Raw genomic sequence first — 24081 nt, 5'->3', positions numbered from 1 at the left:
TGGGACTTGAACCGGCCACCCTCCGGTTCCCAAGCCAAGTCCCTATGGACTAAGCTACTGAATGTTGCAAAGAAAGTGACCACTTATATTTTATATTTGCTGTTTGCACCGGGATAAGAGGGAAACGCAATTCTCTGTATGTCCTGTACATATAGCAGCACTGATAATAAAGTTGACTTGAGCCTGGGTGTATTTTTCTCATGTGCCGGCGGGGGCGCTGCCGGGCACGCCTCGGCAGACTGGTCATATGACAGCAGCCTGCGTCCCCACTTCCCTTCCTCGCTGGAAAAAACGCCACATCTGACAGGGAGGAAGAAACAGACACGACCACGGGGGAGTTTGAACACCGACTTTAAGATGCTGGCACTAATAAACCGGCTTCTGGACTGGTTCAAGTCTCTGTTTTGGAAGGAGGAGATGGAACTGACGCTGGTCGGCCTCCAGTACTCGGGAAAAACAACGTTTGTAAATGTGATCGCTGTAAGTCTTCAGCTGTTAGCCACTTGGCTAATGCCATTAGCGCTAATAATGGGATAACAGTGGTAAAGCTAGGTCTGTGCCACTACTGTCTGGTCACAAAAAAACGTGATTCAAACTCTGCTCGGATCAAAGCATCCATAAAAACAAACCTGTGTCAGGTGATTGTTCCTGTGTCAACAAGTCAGCTGAACTGTGTGTGTTTTCTGCTAGCTGATGGATATGATGCCTTAGCATGCTAAACACACACACACACACACACACACACACACAGCATACTTGCTTTATTTGCTTTGTGGGGACTTTAACTAAATCTCTTGATTTCACGCGTTGGGTCATTTTGAATTAAAAGCACTCAGCTTTTTTTTTCACCCAGTTAAAAACTTAAAAGCATGTTGAGCAGTACATCAACAACACAATGTGTCCCCTTTAGTGCCTGCAACGGGTTGAAACTGTCTCGATTATAAACCAAAATGTATAACACAAAGACTTGTTTTTGCTTTTTTAAACTTGCAAATCTATTTTTCTTTTACGTATTTACAAGAAATATCAGTCTCGGTTATTGTTGGTGTTCACGCCTGAATGCAGGTGACCTGTGGCATAAAAAAGCTTGTGACAAATGTGACTGGATCAAATGTTTCTAAGCATTGTTCAGTTAACTATAGCATGCAAATTGTGTTATTATCTACCCCACAGTAGTTTTGGATGCAAATTGTGCTCCTGTGACTGAGGCTGCAGAGCCTCTTGTGCAACTTTTGCAGGGGTTTCTCAAAAGTGTTGATGGGGCAAGTTTACATTGGCTAATTACTAGGCAGCAACTTTTTTTTTTTTTTGCAGCATATTGTGAAAAGCATGAGAAGTGGTTGTCTGCCCTTGCAACATTTAGACTTCTACATAATCAGCTCTCTCTGATCGATCTGGTTTTGCATTTCAGTGTCATCCTGTAGTGTGCAGTGAAGATTAATATCGATAACTCCTTTAGCTTTAAGCTTAGTATCTGTGCAGAATAATGACTGTCAGAGGAAGAGATGCCAAGTATTTTTTCCCATTCCTGTCAACAATTTTTAAGACAATTCCACTGCCAAATGTCTGCAGTCTGTCCTGTTTTATCCTGTAATTTGAGTCTGTAACTTGGATTAACAGGACTTCAGATTCAGGTTTAATTTGATATTACTGGGCAACATATGTCCACTAGAGCTGAACAATGAATCAATAAAACAATTAAGTGATAGAAAAATTATAACTACAACTATTGTGTAGTAAAGTAGTAACTAAATAATTGTGTAAGTTATGTTTTCTACCAAAAAGCCAACAGTTTAATTATCCCAGCTACTTACCTGTTAAGTTTTTCCTGCTTTTCTATGTTTTATATCTTTATATTGCATCTTTATATTATATTGCAAACTGAATATCTTTTTGTTTGAAGATGTTATTTAGGAATTTGTGCCAGGCATTTTTCATCATTTTTATACACTTATTATCGACAGTGATTGACTAATGATGATAATGGGTAAAATAAAACAGAACAGAACTTCACTTGCACAGGAACTGGTGTAACTTTTACCAGGCAGCAGCTCTGACTGCTATGTAAGACAGTTTTGTTCAGGAGAAACCAAACCACCAATATTTATTTTACTGTGCATTTAAGTTTAAAAGAAGGCAGTTTCTTCATGAAAAAGTTCAGTGTGTCAAATTGGATTTCTTAACAGAGCTGGTGTTTGAGAAGGAAGTTGGGTTTGAGGTTAAAACATGACCCTGATTCTTCCTGCACCCTAAAGAGATGAAAAAAATGCCAGTGTTACCAGTAAAAGAGCGAGTGAATGAATGTAGCGGGGGTGGTTCCTCCTTCCTCAGTCATAAGACTGCTGCACTCATTTCCACTTAGCTTTATCAGGTGATTCCAGCGAGTCATGTGCTGTAAAGTGTGTGTACTGCAGACAACGCATGCGCAAAGGAGGGCGGTAAGAAGGAATATAAACAGCTTGTGAGATTTGACGTTAAAGGGGAATGCCGCTCATTTTTCTTCCCACGTCAGTTTGCAGTAATGTGCATTCACAAAAGTCAGAACATGCAAAGAAACAGTATTTGGTTTCCTCACTATTTTAGGGTAAATGGTTTATTCAGTGTTTAGTTATTTTATTTTACTTTTAAGTCAGCATGTCTGCTTTTCATAAATACCATTCACTGTCTTTGCACAGGTTTAAATATAGTCACATGAACTATTTTTTTTCAGTCATATATTCCAAAATGCATTTTCTATGCATTTCCGGGGTTGCAGGGCGTTACACATGTTCCTCCCCCCCAGCAATACATTCCAGCTCCTCCTGATGGATCCTGATCCTGATGGAAAATGCTGTCCCTAAAATGAGTTTATAAAAAGTCTTTTGTCTTGTCTTTTGTTTCAGTCTGGGCATTTCAGTGAAGACATGATCCCTACAGTTGGGTTCAATATGAGGAAAGTCACCAAAGGAAACGTCACCATCAAGGTATTTCAACTGTAACTAGAAGTTAGTCAAATTAAAACACAACACCCTGCGGCAAAAATGACATTTTTAATGACAAACATATTGTAATGCTTTAGATCTGGGATATAGGAGGGCAGCCAAGGTTCAGGAGCATGTGGGAGCGCTACTGTCGGGGAGTTAATGCAATCGTGTGAGTATTACAGTTTCAGGCTTGAAGTTTGTCTGAAAAATGAATGAGTGGAATTCTAACTAACACAACAGTAAAGGAAATACTATAAATGCATGCAACTGTTTCTGTTTTGCTCATCTATAGGTACATGGTTGACGCAGCAGATCGAGAAAAGGTGGAAGCATCTAGAAACGAGCTTCATAATTTATTAGACAAACCGCAGTTGCAAGGAATTCCTGTAAGTGTTCTTGTGACATCGGTTTAGTGTGATTTCTGCACCTTGCATGCACAACTTTGAATGAGTAGTTTCTGTCAATGATTATTTGCTAGAGTTGCAGTTTTCACTTGTAATGTGTTTTTAGGTTTTGGTACTCGGCAACAAAAGGGATCTCCCCACTGCACTAGATGAAAAGCAGCTCATTGAGAAAATGTACGTATGAAAAATGGTGCACATATCTTAACATACTGTATTTAAAAAAAAAAAAAAAAAAACTTCAATTAATTATGAACAGCAATGCACTGCATATTCTTTGAAAATTCTATAAAAATAGCTCTTTTTATTTCTAAAGAAATATTAATTTGGGATTTAAGAAATATTTTATGATCTCGTCTTTATAAATGAAAACCTAATACTCATTTATTACTTAAATTAATTGTACAATATATATAATATTATATCATATATTGTATTAGTAACAATCTTGATTCTGACATAGTTTCTTTCTTCAACACAACTGCAGTTATGTTGATTTGTAGTAGACCTGTCTCCCTCTGCTGTCAAGTTAGAAACATTGAAATTTGAGCTCAGCCCTTAAACCACCAGCACAAGGTTTATTTAACTGATCATGCACTTTTCCTCTTCAAAGGAATCTTGCGGCTATTCAAGACAGAGAGATATGCTGCTACTCAATTTCCTGCAAAGAGAAAGACAACATTGGTGAGTTCGAGGGCCTCGAGGGCCTAATTACCACTGGGGATGTTTGACACCTCCACTCCACACCACCAACAGTTTTAGTTACCAAAATCTCTGTTAACAGCCTCCTCTTACTGTCCAGCCACAGAAAATCCAGATGAGTGAAGAGAAAAATGTTGATATGTCTTGTAAAGCTTGTAAAGTACAAATACAAAGTAAATCACTAAGTGCTGAGCAACACCAGGTGACCAGGGGGTCTTCTTTGCCGTGGGTGTTAACTCAGGCTTTATACAGATTGGGGCAGTGAGCAGCATGTAAAGAAGACTGCGGGTAGTGCTAACAGTTGTAACTACTTTGCATGTTTTGGGGGTTTAAAAAAACTGTAATAAAAAAAATGTTTTACTTTGTTTGCTTGGTTAAGAACATGTAGTTTCACCGTGACACCAAACCTTCTCCATTGTGTTAACCTGTGGTTTAAGTGAGGTGAATCATCGTGACAAGCAGTAATGTTCTGTGTAGCTTGACCAAAACTGTATTTCATGTAAATTGGAAGTACATGAATCATAAACCAATTCTCAGACTCACTCAGCATGTTTCTTTGATTCCAGATATCACACTTCAATGGCTCATCCAGCACTCAAAGTCCAGGAGGAGCTGAAAATGTAGGAGTTGTTTTCCAGCTGTGTTTGCCATGTTGCTGTCATGCCACACCCCCATCACTCTCCGATGATGTACAGTTTTCAACTGCACTGTTGTGCTCATGTGACAGTTTTTTTTTTTTTTTGCCCTTTTCATGTTGTGATTCATTCACAAGAATGCACTACTAAAAACATGATTCTGATAACCAAATCTAAGGAATGCAATTGGCATTATACATCCTGCAAAGCTGTTTCTGTTAACTTGGAGTAAAAACCTAATTTCTGATCTACCTTTCATCATTCAGGCATTACCCAGTTGATCATACCCAGTGGTTTATAACACTAATATTGGGTATACTACAACATCATTCTTGAAGGAGGGCTGATTCAGTCAAACAGGCCTCACATAACCAAAAGATGTTCTTCACACAGTCAGATATGATGCTAGGAGATGGCTGATGTGGCTTTCCCATTGTCAAGCTCTACTCTGTGATTGTCTTTGATGGATGTCACCTTTCGCTTGATCAGGTTTTCTTCTTTCAAAGACTAGGTGTCTATTGTTTTAGAAAATTGTGCATTTAAGCAAGTCAATTGAAGCAGGTCTGTACAAATATCAAGCTGGTATGATTTTTACTGATGTGAAATGTGCGTGTATGAATATATGATTATATTTAAAGTCTGAATGTACTAAAAGTAAAGCTGTACGGGATTGTGTGGTTCATATTGGCCTCAGTTTGTAAGCAGCCTCTGTGGAATGATGTCCTTTGTGCTGCCTCGAGGCTGAGACAGAATTCAAAGTGCCTTGTGCAATGTCTCTCACCTCCGAAGCAAAGCAGTGTGCAAGGTGTGCCCACCTGGGTAGAGTAAAAAAAAAGACACCACTTCACTATATTCAAGAAATAAAAAAGGCATGCTTTTTAATTTAGATGTTGTCCTGTCATTTGTACAACAGCTTTTGAACTATAGAACTCTGTGCTGAACTTCTTTTTATTTTTACAAGACTTGATATTTTGTTCCAATAACTGGAAAAAAATATTTTCAATTTAACTTTTGTGTGGTTAAATTCATTAAATCAGAATATTAAATATTACAGAGTATTAAATAGCTCTGCCTAATGTTAAAATAAAGACCTGCTCGGGTTGAAGTCGGTTGGTGTAGCAGCATAAAATAGACTTAACTGATTCCACACAGGGGAAATAGAGCAGCTCACAATACACAAGATGGTTAAGGAAATAAACATTATACTAACATGCATGTAGATGTATGTATGTAAAAAAAAAAAAAGTGTCATGAAAAGATGGTACAGTTTATTATAACTGTACAGTGTAGATTAATAAATATAACTGCACAGCATAGTGTAATTTATATAAGATGTAAAATAGTTAAGTAAGATCTAAGTAAGGTAAAGAAATTATAACAGTGAAACAATGCTACATTACGTCACTGTTGGAATGAATGACCTGCTGACATACTCCTTACCCTGTGGGTGTAGCAGTCTGTTGTTGAATCAGCTGTTCCTAAGACTCACATGTACAAATATAAGGTGCAACAAAACAAGGTACAGGCTGGACACACCCACACAGTCCCGACAAGAGGTCTAATCAGGCAAAGTGAAAACACCTGTGCAGGTGGCTCTTTAAAAGCTGCACTTCCCAACGTCCTGAAAAGTGTAATATTCATTCTGTAAAAAACAAAAACCCGAGCAGCATTAGTGTCACTCCTATGACACTGCGGTAGCATCTGCATGATTCTTTGCAGTCGTCTGCATGGAGGACAGAAAGAGAGACAGACTGGTGAAGATGGCCAGCTCTGTCCTGGTTCGCCACTTAGACCCCACAGAGGAAGTGTAGGAAAGCAAAGCTGACATCTATCATCCTGCTACTCCCACAATGTAAGAAGGACGCCACCACAGGTCCTTCATTCCAACAGCTGCCAGACTTTTTAACAACAGCATGACTTAATGACTTTTTTTTCTATACATTTCTTACATGTGAGTAATTTATTATCAACCTTGTGTGCTGCTGAGTGAATTTCCCCTGTTGTGGGACTATTAAAATATATCTTATCTTAAATACTATGTGTGTGTTTTGCCTTTATAGGCAAATGTTTATTAGCAACCATCAGATAGAAGAAGATAGAAGTCAACGCAGGCTTTTAAAGTGTAAAAGCCAGCACCTGAACTCCTGTTACTAATATATCTAATTATTCAAATTAAAAAATCTACCCCACCATGACTCTGTTGGGAGTCAATCCTAAACCCAAACCATGTTTCTGTTTTGAAGCCTTGTGCCCCTGAACGTCTCACTCCTGTGGCCGCTACCTATTGGTGCAGAAGTTAAATTGAGACACGTCACGACATGCCACGCAACGCGAACAAGTGAGTGACGGCACCTCGGCCAATCACAGGACGAGATCGCTTCGCTCGTTTAATGACGACGCACGGAAACGTCCAATCACATCTTAGAGATCTCAGAGGGGCGGGTCTGTTGACAGGAAGCGTGTGAGGCGGAATCACTACAATCGCTTGTAGTTTAGCCTGACAAGCAGGAATGTCAGATTTGTTCACCCCGCTCGGACGCGTGTGGACTTAAATTATGCTTTTTAAGATCGACCCGGATCAAAGATGCAATGGAGATCAATAGTAGTAGGTCTGGTCGTGTTGAGACTCTCGCTCAGCTGTGTGCTGTGGCTAGCTTTTGGGCTCGGACCCAACGTTAGCTGGGGGTTCAACTTCCACCTCAGCTTCAATTTGCACAAATTAGACTTGTTATTCAGGGAGGAGAAAGGGACCGACCAGAGGGGCAACTCGTGGTCTCAGCGTATACACGGACAGAGATATGAGGAGACGACGAGGACCTGTGCGAAGGTGGGAGAGGAGTCACTCAAGAGATCCTACCTGAGCTTCTTCGATGGCAACAAGGACGAGTACGTCCGCAGATACAGCTCGTTCCCCGACACGCTGAAAGCGAAAATGAAGGGCATGGCAAAGGAAATGTTTTATTTCGGATATGACAATTACATGAAATATGCCTTCCCCGAGGACGAGCTGAATCCCATTGACTGTGAGGGGAGGGGACCAGACGTGCTAAACCCGTGAGTCATTCAAAGCTGTCCTAGGCTATCTGACCTGGCAGGTACCAGCATGACAGACAGTCATTTACATCTTAACTGTCCTCTGCATACTGTGTCATTTGCCTTTTTAGTGTGTAATCACATGAGCTGATCTCAGTGCTGCTGAGTAACACATAGGTTGTGTTTTCAGACTTGTGCATTGCAATGTGTATCCCAATATCTCTTATAGGGTCTTCATAGGTGGTTAAGGATATGTTTAGTTTAATTCATTTGAAATTAGGACAGTAAAACCTTGTGGAAATGTGTAATGCAATGAAGAAAATCTCCCACATATATATATTTATTATCAATTAATCTGTTAATTATTTAATCATTTCAATGTTTGGTGTATAAAATGCCAGAAAGATAGTTTGGAATGATCAAAAGGTCCAAAATCTAAAATGAATGTGTATTATCGTACAATTAAAATCAGCAGATATACAAATCTGACAAGCAGGAACTGGTGAATGTTTGACATTTTTGTTAAGAAATGACTTAAATTGACTCGAATGATTGCCGGAGTCGTTGCTGGTGTTGATCAACTCATCTTTAACGAGATAAGGAGTGTGCTTACATGACGAAATCAATCAAACATCGAGTCTTTGAGTTTGTGGTCATGTTTCAGCCTCCTTACGTATGTGAAATTATAGCTGAAACACCTGAGAATGTTTCTTATCCGTGCTGAATAATGAAACTAAAGGACTTGGATTACACCACAATATGTCATCCAGTCGAAAGATTTACTCTCCATACTGTTATCCCAGAGTTTAGGATAATAATACTTTTATCTGCAGGTGGATGGGGAGCTTTGAGTTTGTATACAAAGTAATAATGCAGCCATTGTATGAAAGGTGAAGATGTGAAATGGGTTGTTCTCTCTTGATATGTCATGTGAAAGCAGGTCTGTATATCCTGTCTCCTAACTCTCTTACAGTTACATGTGCAAGTTACCTATCGACAACAAACATTCTTTATCATCTGCAGCTGTGGAGTTTCCCATCAACAACAAGTCATTTTTTAAAACTAAGAAGTCAAACCTCTGGAAACTTCCATGCATGAAGGCTCAGTCCTTGCTGCGGAAGCCCAGGGTTCGAATCCGACCTGTGGCTCTTTCCCACATGTCATTCCCCGTCTCTCTCTGCCCACATTCCTGTCACTCTTCAGCTGTCTCTATCAAAACTGCCCACATTCCTGTCACTCTTCAGCTGTCTCTATCAAAAATAAATCAATAAAATAATAATCTAAAAATGTCAAACTTCCCAAATTAGTTGTAAGGACTTCCTTCCTTCCCTTTCTATGTCATATTTAATATATTTACATACATATACAGTTGTTGAAAATACTGGGCAGATTAATCTGTTGTTAGTTTCGATCCTGGCCTGCACTGATATATTATTAAGAGAGAACAACAACAACAGCACTCTGTCTGCACCTCTGTGATTGTCGTGACACTCTCGGGCGTCCTAAACTGGTTGCGGTTTGTCATCTTGACAATTCAAGAATGAACCCGTGAAGTCTTTTCAATGTGGTGTTTCTGTTCTGTCCGTCCTGTCTGCTAAGAAAACATTTTTTTGCGCAAACATTCAATGTGTTTAATAATTTCTCTCTTCCTCTTTTGCTCAACACAGAGTCTAATTTGCTGCTTTCTCTTCAGGTCAAACATCAACATAAATGACGTCTTGGGGAACTATTCCCTTACACTCATTGACACCTTAGACACCCTGCTGGTAAGTTCTTACTGGTTTGACTGTGATCTTTATATTTCATGATGTCATGCAGCGTCAACACAGTTTTTCTTTTTTATACCTCCTTATAAAGAGCAACTATGAGATTAAAAGTCTATTTTTGAGGAAGGACGTGAGGTTTTTACTGTACTTCCTGTAATGTGATGTTACTGAGTCAGTTCATGGTGTCTCCTCTGCCCTGTACTCCAGGATAAAATAGAAAATGAAGGCACTGAAATCATTTCTGTGCTTCAGTTACTGATTATAGTGAACACTATAACATATAATCAGTGAACTGATTGGCTCAGAGCTTCTTAGCAGTTGCCTTCTGTAATGGTAAAAATAGAATTTGAGCAAAATATCTGTAAACCACTCAGAAGTTTTGCCACCAGAGGAGCTTGTTGACACAGAATACCGTGGTTATATAACGTGGTGTTTCTCTGCAGGTGCTCGGCAATGTGACAGAGTTCCAGAGAGCTGTCAAGCTGGTTATAGATACGGTGTCTTTTGACAAGGACTCAACTGTGCAAGTTTTTGAGGCAAACATCAGGTACATATGTTGTCATACCAAATATAAACTGCCTGACTGGCTGTAGCTACAGAATTGTATCCACATGGTGTAGATGTGTGATCTGTCCTGTGTGTATTTCATACAAACATTCTCAAGACTCTTATTTATTTCAAGACTCAGATCTTATAAGACTTTCAAACACTCTCAACTAATTATCTTTTATCCATTTCAAATTGACTCAATCTTTCTTACTATTCAACTTTACTCAATGTATAATTAATTTACTTTTAAAACTCTAAAAACAATCCACCAATGTTGCACCTGATGAAGGGATGATGAAGGCATGATCTCATTTGCTTCTGTAGCCCTGAATTTTCTGATATAAAGATAATGATAAACAGTTTGACATGTGATTTTTTTTTCTTTGTAGCTACAAAGACATCATGATACTGATGATAATATGAGGAAAAAGGCTTATTGCAATTATATTTTCACACTGTGTTTCTATGTGGAACCCTGCTGTAATATTTCTCTTTTCTCTGAAGGATCTTGGGAAGCCTTATCTCATCTCACATCCTGCTGACAGACCCAAAACATCCCTTTGGAAAGGTGGGCTTTGAAGGTTACGATAATGAGCTGCTTCACTTGGCCCATGACTTGGCCGTCCGCTTGCTACCTGCCTTTGAAAACACCAGCACAGGCATTCCTTACCCAAGGGTGAGTGAGACTGTCCACAAAGTCAGGGCTTGATTGTAAAAGTTTCCAAGTTACCAAGGTTAAAATAAATACATTTTTAATTTGTTGCGTTAGTGTTACTCGAATATTGCTGTTACAGGCAGAAACTAGAACACGACAACTGGTATTTTGTGTACAAGGAAATGAGGGCAGACACATTGTTATAAAAATTAGGATTATACTGGGGTGCAGATGTCTTAACTCATACAGATAGTGTGTGTCTGTCCTGTTCTTTGTATGTCTCGCATACCTCCCTTAGTTGGCCTCTGATTTACTGAGGCTGGTAGGGAGAGACAATTATAAATTAGTGGTACAAGGACAGGAGAGACAGGCTAGGGGAGTACCATGTGGATATAAAATATAGTGCTCATTATTGAGCAGAAAACCAACCAAAGGAATGTTATGACGTTATCTGTATCAGTGGGGAGGTGTCCGAGACAGCCCATTTTTGAACAATGTATAAGAACCTATTGATAGTGCTCCTCAGGGAGCCTTTTCTCTGTAACCCCCTTGTGTGTTGCACTGTTAAACGCCCCTTCTTGTACAAGAATATTAAATTCAACTTAAACTTTGATATTTTGAATCCAGTCCTCTTTATTTAAGGGTTCTTCTTAAAAATTCTCGTAACACACATTGACTGATAACACTTCAGATTCAAAGTAAAGTATCAGATGAAACACAAATTACAAAGAATACTTTTACTGTAATAAAGCTTTTAAACATTCTTTTATTATTAAGCTAAAGTATAACTGCATAGTATCTAATTGTTACGACCCAGCTCGTTTTGGAGAGCAGTAACGTATGATAAGGATAGGAAATGAAGTGGAAAGCGACAACTGGACAGGTTCAGGTTAACGTCAGGAGTTTAATTAACCAAGGAGGGTGCGCATACTCAAAGAAATATAACAAAAAGCTCCAGGACTAATAACCAATACACAAAATGACATTATAAACGAATTACAGTAACCAAAAGCGAGGCGCACTGATCACAGGTTCACAGCCGCCCCGAACTGCGGACACACAAACTATTTAAAATGCTTTTTAAAAAAAAATGATTTTTACGATTCCGATTCCATTATCGATTCTTTAGCGATTCGATTCTTTTATCGATTCTCTTATCGATTCTCATTTGGGGGAAAAAAAGGAGAACAAACAGTTTGATCAGCATCATCTAGAGGAGGTAGTGAACTGGAACGAGTACTAGCACAGCTGCCAGACTCTGAGCCAGCCAGACTCTCTCTCTCGTCATGGTCATCTTCTAAATGTAATGCAGAGGGCATTCATTTAATGTTAACTGTTATAGCATGTTTTACAAAGAATTCGTGCTTGCTGGAATCGATAAGAGAATCGTTAGAAAAACTGCCAAACGATTCCATGGAATTGAAACACACAGAACCGGTTCTCAACAAGAACTGGTTCTCGATTCCCATCCCTACTTGCAACCACTTGTGAATGTTACTGTTGAGCCCTAAGAGTAGAGGAACATTTGATAAGATACGTGCTTGTATACACTTTAGACTTTAAAGATTTAAGTGTCACTCAGTATTTTTTATGATGATGATTTTTATTTTAAATGCAGGTGAACCTGAAGACGGGCGTTCCACCTGATAGCATCAATGAGACTTGTACCGCGGGTGCTGGGTCACTCCTGGTGGAGTTTGGAATTCTGAGCCGCTTGATTGGAGACTCCACGTTTGAGTGGGTCGCCAGACGAGCTGTCAGAGCTCTGTGGAGCCTGAGGAGCAACGAAACCGGTCTGTTAGGTAAGTTCAGCTTGTTAGTTTAGTGTTCTCAGTTTAGCTACCCAGTGTGGTAAAGTCTACAAACATGTCTGAAATATAAACATCATAAAACTTAAAGCAACTTTCTGTCTTTTAATTCTTTAGGGAATGTAGTTAATATCCAAACAGGCCAGTGGGTTGGCAAGCAGAGTGGTCTGGGAGCTGGCATGGACTCCTTCTATGAGTATTTGCTCAAGTCATACATCCTTTTTGGCGAAAAAGAAGATTACAGGATGTTTCAAGCTGCTTACGAGAGCATTCAGAACCACATGAGAAGAGGGTGAGTCCCGCACGCTGAAAAACACTCAAAGAATGTGACGGTGCAGGTTCCGTGAAAGTAAATGGGCGTGTTGGCGGCATTAGGGAGCTGCAGATGAAGTTTCACCCAAAGTGTCACTGCTACTGTATGCAAATGAATCTCTGTCTGGGATTGGCCAAACAAAGAGGAACATGAAACTGCTGACTGTTTCCAGTATTCTTTTTCTTACTGTAGAAGATGTGGAAAGTTGAATTCTGAGACTTGATACTGTCACAAAATGTCATGGAGGGGACATGTGTGTTCACACAGAGCTATTGATAATAGCAAGGGACATAACCATCACTATCTCAGGGACTGAGTTGTATGACATGTTGTGAAACCTTTTTGCTTCTGTGATTTATTTATTTTTTCCAGGAGAGAGTCGTGTAACGAAGGAGAAGGTGACCCACCCCTCTATGTTAATGTGAACATGTTCAGCGGGGAGATAATGAACACCTGGATTGACTCCCTTCAAGCCTTCTTCCCTGGGCTGCAGGTCAGATAACTTTCAGCCTTGACAGATATGGTAAAATCTATGTTGTGTTGTTCACAACTAAAAGTGTTTCCACTGTGTACAAGGTGCTGAATGGTGATGTGGATAATGCCATTTGCCTGCACGCCTTCTACTATGCCATCTGGAAGCGCTTCGGGGCTTTACCAGAGCGATACAACTGGCAGCTGCAGGCCCCTGATGTGCTCTTCTACCCTTTAAGACCAGAGCTGGTGGAGTCCACCTATCTGCTGTACCAGGTAACAGTTCTGACATGTTGTTACACGGCATCAGCAGTGATGGTTGGCTGTATGTGATTGTTTAACTCGCTTCACTTTCCTGCAGGCGACCAAAAATCCTTTCTATTTGCACGTGGGAATGGATATTCTTCAGAGCCTTGAGAAAAATGCCAAAGTCAGGTGTGCATCATGTTTTTACCTTTTTGTTTACCTTTTTTGGGAGCATTTTTTTTTTGATCATACTTTAAGCTGAGCTGTGTCATTTACAGATGTGGGTACGCCACTCTCCACCATGTTGTGGACAAATCCAAAGAAGATCGCATGGAGAGCTTCTTTCTCAGCGAGACATGCAAATACCTTTACCTGGTAAGTTACAGGTAGAGCATGTCAGAGATGGAGCTATATTCTACATATGGATATGTGAGCATAATATGCTAGTTGTGCTGTAACGTTTTGATCAATATAATACAAGATATACCATGTTTATCTTTTCCTGAACTTAAAGACTGGAGTGCATTTTCAGAAACTAGACTGACGTAGTGGCAGGCCGACTTTTGGCTCAGCTTATATAAAACAGAAATCTCTCTTGTATTGCAGCTGTTTGACGAGGACAACCCCCTTCACAGATCCGACAACAAGTACATCTTCACCACAGAGGGCCATGTCGTGCCTATAGACAAGCGTTTCAGGGAGAAACAGTGGAATGACTTGTTTCCTTGTGAAGAGGGAGTGCTGACAGAAAGAGAGATGAACAACCGGTCACCCCCCAACAACATCAGCAATGTATGGCCCAGCACATCTCACTGTCACATCTAACTATAAATAGCTATAAAACTAACATATGTTCTTAATAATACCTTCTTTCTTTTTCTTTTTTTCTATCCTTTCGCAGTGCAACAGGATCCCAGATGAGCGGCGGTACACTCTGCCACTGAAGAGCATCTACATGAGGCAGATCGATCACATGGTGGGTCTTTTCTGAGTGAGAGGATGCATGTGGTGACACTGGCACGAACAGGCCTTCGGCATACCCACTCAGGTGCAAATGCAGTGAGATTAAAAAGGATCCACTGTCGGTCAGAATCCTCGTCCTGTCAGTTCCTGTCGGGAAACTGAGACTACAACGAACCTGAGAAAGCAACTTGATCACTTTAAGTAAAACATGAACAACTTTCTTCCTGGAAAATGAGGAGTCATGAGTAGATTATGTAAGTGATTTTTTTTTTTAAAGGAGCAAAAAAAATGTCTGAGGTATTGGTTCAGATATGAATGTGTCTACAGTGTGTGAGTGTGTGTGTGTGAATGTGTGAATGTGTGTGTATGCGTTTTGAAATTACAGCTGAGCTGTGAATCATAATGATGCGTTTATGGGAACAGTGCCATCTAGCCACACATGTGTAAAATGCATAGCCTATAAAAACACTCACATCTAAGAACTATCACTCTAAACATGATTAGTGCCTCTTTGCAGTTGTTGATTCACTTGACTAGTTCAGTGCTTTTACTTAAGGGCTGCGCATTAACAGCTAACGACAGCGAGAAAGAGGTTCAGGATGACTCTTGCTGTTTTTAAAGTGCCTTCAGTTTTTCTCGGTCTTTCTGGATGCTGTACAGTATAACACATAACACTGTCAAGTATTCTTGGAGGCCGCTGTTTATTGCACAATAGATGTCATTCCATGTGTGTGTACAGTTTTACACCAATTATGACATAAAAGTGTAAAGCACTTTTTTTTTTTTTTGACACGAGACAAGCCATAAAGTGTATTTTTTTAATGTTAATGAGTGAAAAAAGTGTTTGTTTTACATCATTTCTCTGTCAGAAGTATGTAGTACACAGTTTATTCTTACTGATGGAGGTTGCTTGTTGCTGTTTCTCTTTCTATTTCTCTTAATTGCACATCATCATACTTAATAATTGTCATGTGGTGAGAACTCAGGGTTTAAATGAAAAACAAAAATTAATGAATGCTTTCATAAAAGAAAGTTTTTTTTTTTTTTTAAATGTTATCGCCTACAATGTCTTAGGATAGTCTTAGATATTTATAATGCAAATCAACTTGGTTATCTGAGGTCAATAACTGCACTGAACTGAAGTACAGTTGTACTGTGAATATACATAATTGTTCCCACGCAGACAAAAAAAAGTATATGATGTCTCCTTAACTGTGATGTTTGATTGAGATATGTTTTTCTTCTCATACCAAACATCCCTGATTGTATGTAAAGTTTAGCAGCACTTCAGGCTGCATGGCTCATTTACATCACAACATTGTCATCTTCTTTGGCTTTTTGGAGTTTTCTAAACTGCTCCAGGCCATATGAATGATATTTCAGAGGTTTTGAATTAGCCAACATCACCCCAATCATTTTGTCTCAGATTATCTTTAAAGGAATAGTTTGACATTTCGGAAAATGCGCTTATTCACTTTCCTAGTGAGAATTAGATGAAAAAATTGACACCACTTCATACCAGACTGGAGCCCATTTTACAAAAAGTGATTTGTGAGTAAGGCTTGTGTGCACGTTTGTTACTCCTGCAGTCCTACAGGACTCTCATATGCTCATGCAGGGGTTAGAAATATAGTGTTAGTTTTGATTAGTAAAACAAAGAAAAAAACTTAGCATGTTTGCACTTCTAGTTCCCTCGTCTTGAAGTAAATGTATTTTTAATGGCTTTCTGGTTAGGTACATTTGTACAAAAACGAACAAAATATAATGTTAATTAGTGAGATTTAGTGATGTGGGTTGTTGTGACTTGTTTCCAGTCTTTGTGCCAAGCTAAGCTACTGCTGTCAGCATCTTGATATTTTCCGTACAGACGTTTAAGTCGTGTCAATCTTCTCATCTAACTCTCAGCATGTAAGCAAATAAGTAGAACTACCCAGAATATCAAACCACTCCTTTTTAATCTGACCGATTAAAGAAGTAGTTAAAGACTTTTCAATCCTGAACATAACTTGTTTCATAATATTTCAGAAAACTGAAATATTCTGTGAAATTAATAAATAACAGATAATGAACAAGACATTGCTGTGTTGATTTTTATTTGTGAAAAATGGAAAACTACTCAGTTTTCTACAGAAGCTTTAATAGGTTAAGTCAAGATTTACAATTACAGGATAGATGGCTCAAAGGCCTGTAGGTTCACTTTGCTTTTAGACAATGATTTTTAAGTAGAAGTATATTACATCTACCACTCAACAGTGTAATAGATCCACATGGTATCACCACACTTCATGAACTGTCGAATAGGAAACAGTTTAATTATATACACTGGCCCTTTTCAACTATTGCAAAAGATTACATTTTCTACCACTCTCCTCAAATATTCAATTTGTTACCTGCTTGAAACTGCAGAGTTTCTGTATGTAAAAGCTGTTTCTAGTGACAAGTTCTTTTTAAATCTCTAACAAAACTTGAAGTGCGTCTGCAGGTGGTGAGGCCCTCTTGTTTGACTTTTGGCTGTATACTGACCAGTTACTGGAGCACGGAGACAATGCATAAGCCTGACATATTCACATTAGTACATGTGAGAAGAAATTGCTTTATGCTGACAGAAGCTTTTGATGTCTTAACTACAGATTGCGTAGCCCTCCAAAGATGAGACTCGAGAGAAAACTTAGCTGGACTAAACTTTAACTCATCTGAAATCTGTACAGGATTTTCTGACTTGAGAGCTGTCTTCTGGTTTCAGTTGACCCAGTTGATTTTCGTTAAAGCTACAACTTAGTGTTGAACACAACAAATTAGATTTTTATTATTTGTGTGTGGCAGTTTGAGGATGGCTGTTGGAGGGAACAGATTTCATCTTCAGTCCTCAAATTTATGGAATGGTTTGTGGAATGGGACAGGGCTACGACATCACCCTGTAGAAAAGAAAGAAAGTCACATTGATTAAGTAGCTGGTCCAAAAGTCTGAATCATATGAATCATCATTATGACACTGAACACTTCACTTACCTTCATTGGGTGTCTCAGTGTGGCTCTTAGAAGAGACCACAATCTTTCAGGTTTTCTTTGATGATGATGTCGGTTACGGCGTCAAACACAAATTTGACGTTCTCTGTGTCTGTGGCACAGGTCATGTGAGAGTAGATTTCTTTGACATCTCGACGCAGGTTCAGGTCCAAGAACTGCAATTTGATGTAGTGACCAGCATCCTCATAGGTATTGGGGCCTTAACGAGAATCAAGAAAAATGGGGCACATTTAGTTCACTAGTATCACTTTTCAGTGTCCTTGAGTGTGCTGCAATCTGTGATGCACTCACCATCGTATTCAGGGAAACACATGCTCAGGTGAGCTTTCTTGATCTTCTCAATGAACACATCTTTCTTGTTCAGGAAAAGTACAATGGAGGTGGCGGCGAAATAACGATGGTTGCAGATACTGTTGAACAAGTGCAGACTTTCGTGCATTCGATTCTGAAAGAAAAATGTGAAGAGCCTTTCAAATTAACCACCCATGGATTGTCCAAAAAAAGGTGAGACAGTGAGAACCATAGTCATACCACTTCATCGTCCTCCACCAGCACCATGTCGTAAGCGCTCAAAGCAGCAATGAAGATGATACAGGTCACACCTTCGAAACAATGGATCCACTTCTTCCTCTCTGACCTCTGACCACCCACATCAAACATTCTGCATGGAAACAAAATCATGTTATCTTTATGACTGCAATGCGGCACAGTGGGAGCACTGATCATATGGTGAGGTATTGGTGCTGTCCTGTTGAGAAATACCGTGCTAATTCACCTGAAATGGAGATCTTTGAAGGAAAACTGGGTCTCAATAATACCAGTGGTCTTCACTCTTGATCGCAGCACATCCTGCTCAGTGGGCACATAGCCTGGTTGGATCAGTCGCTCCAAGTCACTCAGGTAGCTGAGGGGGGAGAAAAAAATCACTCAATAACAAACACTAATGTAACAATTTGAAATCTCAGCTTGGGTGATTTCGTACTATCCAGCGGAGTCGTTGAGTTGGTACTCTGAAGCCCTGTCAAAGCACGCCTGTATGCCAGTGTCCTTCCACAGACGCATAATGATCTCTGCCATCTCTTTAGGCATGGTGCCTTCCTCGATGGTGTCCGCAAGATGCATGAGTTTCCTGGCATCATCCTGCAGGGCGGATTAACGTTATGTTTAGTTGCCTGCTAGAAATCTGAAATCAATTTACACAAAACACACTGAATTCAATCTCAGCTGTCATTACCTGCTGATCAGAGTGGCCATAGCCGATATTGAGTGTGTTCATGGCCTTCACAATGGCCATCATGGATTGCAGGGTGTTGCTGTAGATAATGACAATGAACTCCAAGGATTCTTCAAGTGAGTAACCATCTTGGTGGATAATTCTGATGAGGAAATACAGTATTAGTATGTGATTTACAGTCAGTTAGAAAAGAAATGAGGCATTAGATAGGTGAAAATTATCACTCACTTCATCTGTTTGACAATAGTGCTTTTTCCTGATTCTCCAGCACCTATATGGAAAAAACAAGATGAAATGTCGTTGCATTAAATGGTAATGAATGTTTAACATATTTTTGTGTTACATTAATATGAGAGGAGAATGATATTAACTGCAGACATTCATCAGACAGAGGATCAGGTCAGGTCATAATACTTCTTACTTTAGGCCTAATCTTATTCAAAGCTGATGCAGGAGGAACTTTTCCTGTCGCTGACCTACATTGTCACAAGGAGATGATGAAGTGATGATTGCGAAACAATATTTGTAATAACCTGACAGAGATTCAGAACAGATTACTGTACTGAGCTTTTTATATCCACAAAATATATACAACACACAGATATTTTGGTGTACAGAATTTTTCTGTCCTTAAGTTACAAAAAAACCCCAAAAACAAATAATCTTACAAATTTGCCTCCTCAATCAGTTAATTACATAGTGCCTGTGATGTATTTAAGTTATTGTATTTGAATGCCACAGGCCTCGTTTGGTTTGGGTCGTACAGTATCAGTGTCCTTCAGGGTTAAACCCTTTGTGTTGCAGGACTTGTTGTTTCAGGATTAACAAGGGATTGGGTCGAGTGATTATCAAAGTGTCTTAGCGAATTCAATGACTCAGGTTATTAAGCCTTAATTGAGTCAAACATGTTGCTTGTTTTCATCAAAATTAAATGAACAGATGTTTAAATGATGTTAATTTCAGCATTTAAAGGTTATTCAGACCATAACAAACTTGGTAAATGAGACCTGTTTGTGTTGATAACTTAAAATTTATGTGCATGAAAGATTAAACCAAACCTTTTACAAGAGTACTAATAATAATCCAGCTACAATTACGTCCCATAGACAGCCAGGTTAACTATTTCTCTTGTAGGGAAAAATAGCTTCACGATGGAGCCTTATGGGGCCTTTAAATATGTGTAACCTTCATGATGAGGTTTCCTCTTATTGCCTAAAGTATCTTTACCTAGCAGCAGCAGCTTGACAGTTCTTGCATCCTTGTCGGCATCCTCCTTCAACTTCTTCTCCAGCTCCCTGGAGTGTTTGTCCTCTGCACTCCCTCCAGCCCCCATCCTACTCTTCCTGGCTTGGGGCCCCTCTGTTCAAAAGCCAAGAGCGTCAGGAAAAATGGAAGTAGGTCCTAGGTGATCGCCTACTTTCCAATCGGTGGCGTCAACTGTGCAGCTGATGTGTCAACTGCCCTGCAGCAAACTCCTTATGGAGAATGTTTGAGTACTTTCCTGTCTTACGAGAGGATTTTGGGCATCCTCTGCCCACCTGACCGAGAAGGGCCAATGGAGTACAAGGACAAGGGTGTTTTAGGGCAGAGCCAAAGGTGTGAGGAGGAGCAGACATACATCAGTGTTGGAGTGAGCTAACCTTTAAGGGGAATTTGCTGTGCTCAGCGGAAGATGAACATCGGCTCAAGTGCTTATCTCTCTATGCTGTTCTTAGTTGCCTTTAAAAGAGAGGCCTGTGAAGCTAAATAACTGATGAATGCCTATAGCTGGGAACTTAGTTACAAATACCAGAAATTACACCAAATACTGGATGAGTTTGGATGTGTGGTCTTGAATGTATGCTATTTGCAAATGGGTCTATTAGAAGGATTAAAACAAAAGAACCTGTCTCAACTTCACACACTTCAACAATTGCAACAAATGGGGTCAGTGAACTAAATAAGCAGACCCCAGTCCAAAACATGAAGATAGACATGCAGACTGAACGGTGAGCTGTGCTTAAAGAGCTTTGCGGTTTCACCCGACAGATCTTATTGACCTTAATCTGGTGCTCGTTAATGATCCTAATCTACTCACTTTCAATTATGTATGCATGTACTATATATGTGTGTGTGTGAGCATTGCACTGCATTTCCCTACACATAGAGAGTATGTTTGTTGTAAAGCACTTTTTTTCTTTTTATAAAAACAATCAGTAAAGTCACTTTAACTTTATTGTGCTTTTTGTGGAGTTAATGTGGGTTAAGCTCCCGAGTCACCACGGCAAATGAAAACTACTAACCACAAATTAGAGGTGAATCTTTCCCATTTCATGCCACTCTACTACTGCTACTTGTACTACTTTCACTAGATTTTAAAAAAGTACATTTTGTACCTTTTAAAAATGGGACACCCTAAACAACTACAACAGTAAAGCATTACTTTCATGTTAATACATAAATAATAATAGAACCATAAAATGTGAAATATGTATATGCATTGTACACTTTATCTTCGGTACTGGACACCTGTGTCAACCCAAAATATCTGTTGAGTACATTAAGCTTGTGTTTTTACTTATAGCAAGTAACATTTCTCAAAAATCCAAATACTCTCTCCGCTGCTGCAGATCAGTGTTAAACTACATCACACAATAAAACCCTGCAGTCTATGCTCAAACAGAACAGAACCTCTGTTATTATAAAATATAGAGCTTTAATTTATTAGTCAGCAACATTGATGAGGAAGAAAAAGATAGTAATTTTTTTACAAGTCATTACAATAACATCAACTGTGCTTTATATCATACATTAACTTCACCTCAGTGACCCAGAGCAAAGTCTGCCAAACAGAGAAAATAAAATTGATGCAACGTGTCTGAAATATACGCAAATCTGTTTCGCAAAGTTCTGAGAACAAGAGAGCGAAAGGATAGAGACTAAGAGACATACAGAGAGAGAGAGAGAGAGAGAGAGAGAGAGAGAGAGAGAGAGAGAGAGATTTAAATCACAATCTGATCTTTCTGTACTTTCAGCATTTCCCACCATAAAAAGGTTCGAGCACATCTTTCTTGCACTGATAGTATTTCCATATTCCCACAACAAGAAAGACATTCACTGACATTCACAGCAACATAGCATTTTAGACAAATACCATATACATACACTGTACATGCCATGCACAATGAAAAGCCACCTTCTGAAGATTTTGGTACATGTTTCTCTTCAGGTTTGGTGGTGATCAGTTTGTTAGTGGTTATACTTGTGACATAGTTTTTTTGTTTTTTTTAACTGTATGGAATTTGCTCAGTACAAACAGTCTGTGGCACGTATGATAGCAGGATGGCACAGCATCGGACTGACAACTGAGAAGTAGCTGCGTAAGTCTAAGCACCAAATCAAAAGTAGTCAATTCCCAATCACTGCAAATAAGCACATTTGTCACTGTAATCTATCACATGATGAGTGAAATCAATGTTTAGCATGAAACTGGCAGGAATGCAAATGTTGGAGAGCTTAAGAAAAAAAAAAAAAGCTTTGAGGATACAAGCTGCACACTCTGTCTTATATGAATATACTGCAAATGCCACAGATACATGTGAAGTGTTTATCAAGATTACCAATTTGGCAACAGAAGGTGCTTTGTCTCTAATATTTTTTTTATTTATTTATCACAAACTGTCACAAATTCACATATAGCTGCCTGCTGGAATTTCTTATCTCGAAAGAGAAAAGAGAAGGCGATGTCATATTTTCAGCTTTTCTGTTGTTAAATGCCCCCAACCCCCACCCCGCCCAAACAAACAAACAAACAAACAAACAAACAAACAAAAAAAGCTTATCACAAAGATCACGTTTGTTAATTATACAACATTGAAATGTGATATTCACATATAAACAGAACAAACACTTGGCAGCAACTGATTTTGGAAGAATTTGGGTGGGTAACATAACTTGAGGCCAGGCTGGACCACAGTATGGGAAGAGAGATGTCTTACCTGCCACAACGGGCCTTTCATTATCATGTGACTGTATGAGTGTGACATGTTGTCACAGAGCTGCAGTCTGTGGGCATTTCTTTTCATCCACGCATGTCCAAAGAAATGCCGTCATCATTCTGTCAACAGCTTGTAAAAAAAACACAAAAGTCTGCTTTATGGAGTTCTGGTGAAGAAGTTTAGGGAAGTTCGAGAGTTTCACTGAAACAGTGACTCCACTTCCAGCTTAGACACTGAATACTGCCTGCAGTCAAGTGATCCAACATGGTCGCCTTTAACAGTTTCTGAATACATGTTCATCGGTCCTCGTCCATGTGTGGATAACACCCAATGTCCTGGGTTATTGTTGCTGTTTCTCAAAAACACCAAACATAAAGATATTCTCAACATAATAACACATTGTAATAAACAATAACACTAACAATAATATTATAATAACAACAATATTTGCACAGATTTACCTATTCACAAAAAACAAAACAAAAAAACAAAAACATGTTTTCTAGATAGGTACAAAGAATTACTTTTTACAACCTACAATAAATATTGTGTATTTTTTTCCAACAGTTACATAGAAACTGTCTGATGCTGTTGCTTTTGGTTGCAGTATCTGTCTTGTCCGTTATGATCATTAAACTTTTCTAACTGGAGTCATTCCCCTAAATGGAGGGTTGCAGTGTTTAAGAGATGGTGTGAAAAGGTAGACTGGGGGGATTAGGAGAAGGTGCATATCCAGCTCCTCATGTCTCAGCTGGAGTTGTCGGCTCATCATGATGTCGGCGGTTGCGAGGCTTCTTCTGTTCTTTTAGCTCCTTCAGGCTTTTGGCTTTGCTGTCTGCGAGGCCGCCCTCTCCGAGCTGCCAGTAATCCTGGCAATACTGGTTGATCAGGCCCATCTCTGGCTGGCTTAGGATGGTCAGCAGGTCCTTATACTGACCGGCGTTTGGAGTCCAGGCGCTGGACTGCAGCGGAGGGAGAGCCGGGCTGCCTGTTTCCACCAGCACGTTATTCACTGTGCGGCTGGAAAGGACTACGAGCTGCAGCTTGACAAGTGTGTGTTTGAAGTTTTTCTCTGTGGATGTGCACTGGTAGATACCGCTGTCAGACGACTGCAGTGAGCGGATCAGAAGACCTTGTTCTGTTTTTAGGATGCGACCCTCTGAGCGAATCTAAAAGGACAGAGAGGGAAGACAATATTAAATATGACATATACACTCATATAGCACTCACCTGACTCATATAGATTCACACAACAGACCCGCACCATGGAAATGATTACAAACACAGCTATGAATGGCTGTGGAAACATAACTGCAACTCCTTTACAGTGAAAGTTTT

General features: G+C 39.5%; 4 protein-coding genes across 5 annotated transcripts in view; 2 read left to right on the top strand and 2 right to left on the bottom strand.

Annotated features, from left to right (window-relative positions):
• The first annotated feature begins 250 nt into the window (after positions 1 to 250).
• Positions 251 to 5587, top strand: arl8ba (ADP-ribosylation factor-like 8Ba). The gene is made up of 7 exons (XM_010732776.3): positions 251 to 480; positions 2883 to 2963; positions 3059 to 3132; positions 3256 to 3349; positions 3474 to 3541; positions 3978 to 4048; positions 4633 to 5587. Exons 1-7 carry the CDS (start codon positions 358 to 360, stop codon positions 4680 to 4682), a joined length of 561 nt encoding a protein of 186 aa, XP_010731078.1. The 5' UTR covers positions 251 to 357; the 3' UTR covers positions 4683 to 5587.
• A 1551-nt stretch (positions 5588 to 7138) lies between these two features.
• On the top strand, positions 7139 to 16168 carry edem1 (ER degradation enhancer, mannosidase alpha-like 1). The gene is made up of 12 exons (XM_010732778.3): positions 7139 to 7755; positions 9428 to 9500; positions 9944 to 10047; positions 10554 to 10725; positions 12323 to 12506; positions 12630 to 12804; positions 13198 to 13318; positions 13402 to 13572; positions 13658 to 13731; positions 13821 to 13917; positions 14149 to 14334; positions 14444 to 16168. Exons 1-12 carry the CDS (start codon positions 7286 to 7288, stop codon positions 14531 to 14533), a joined length of 1917 nt encoding a protein of 638 aa, XP_010731080.2. The 5' UTR covers positions 7139 to 7285; the 3' UTR covers positions 14534 to 16168.
• Positions 16169 to 16569: 401 nt separating this feature from the next.
• On the bottom strand, positions 16570 to 20099 carry gnat1 (guanine nucleotide binding protein (G protein), alpha transducing activity polypeptide 1). The gene is made up of 9 exons (XM_010732779.3): positions 19994 to 20099; positions 18995 to 19037; positions 18767 to 18908; positions 18515 to 18672; positions 18308 to 18436; positions 18064 to 18193; positions 17824 to 17977; positions 17515 to 17731; positions 16570 to 17420 (listed from the first exon to the last, which is right to left on the bottom strand). Exons 1-8 carry the CDS (start codon positions 20097 to 20099, stop codon positions 17541 to 17543), a joined length of 1053 nt encoding a protein of 350 aa, XP_010731081.1. The 3' UTR covers positions 16570 to 17420; positions 17515 to 17540.
• A 1355-nt stretch (positions 20100 to 21454) lies between these two features.
• The window catches only part of sema3fa (sema domain, immunoglobulin domain (Ig), short basic domain, secreted, (semaphorin) 3Fa), a 49248-nt gene continuing 46621 nt past the window's right edge, over positions 21455 to 24081 (bottom strand). For both annotated transcript variants that reach the window (XM_019262949.2, XM_010732780.3), the window contains exon 19: positions 21455 to 23912. In XM_019262949.2, the coding sequence (XP_019118494.1) occupies positions 23484 to 23912 (429 nt within the window). In that variant the 3' untranslated portion in view covers positions 21455 to 23483. The remainder of the gene's footprint in view (positions 23913 to 24081) is intronic.

The sequence above is a fragment of the Larimichthys crocea genome, chromosome VI (assembly GCF_000972845.2).
Source record: "Larimichthys crocea isolate SSNF chromosome VI, L_crocea_2.0, whole genome shotgun sequence".
In the NCBI taxonomy this organism is placed as follows: Eukaryota; Metazoa; Chordata; class Actinopteri; family Sciaenidae; genus Larimichthys; species Larimichthys crocea.
Note: the sequence above shows the minus strand (reverse complement) of the source record. Positions and strands in the feature narration are given on the sequence as shown.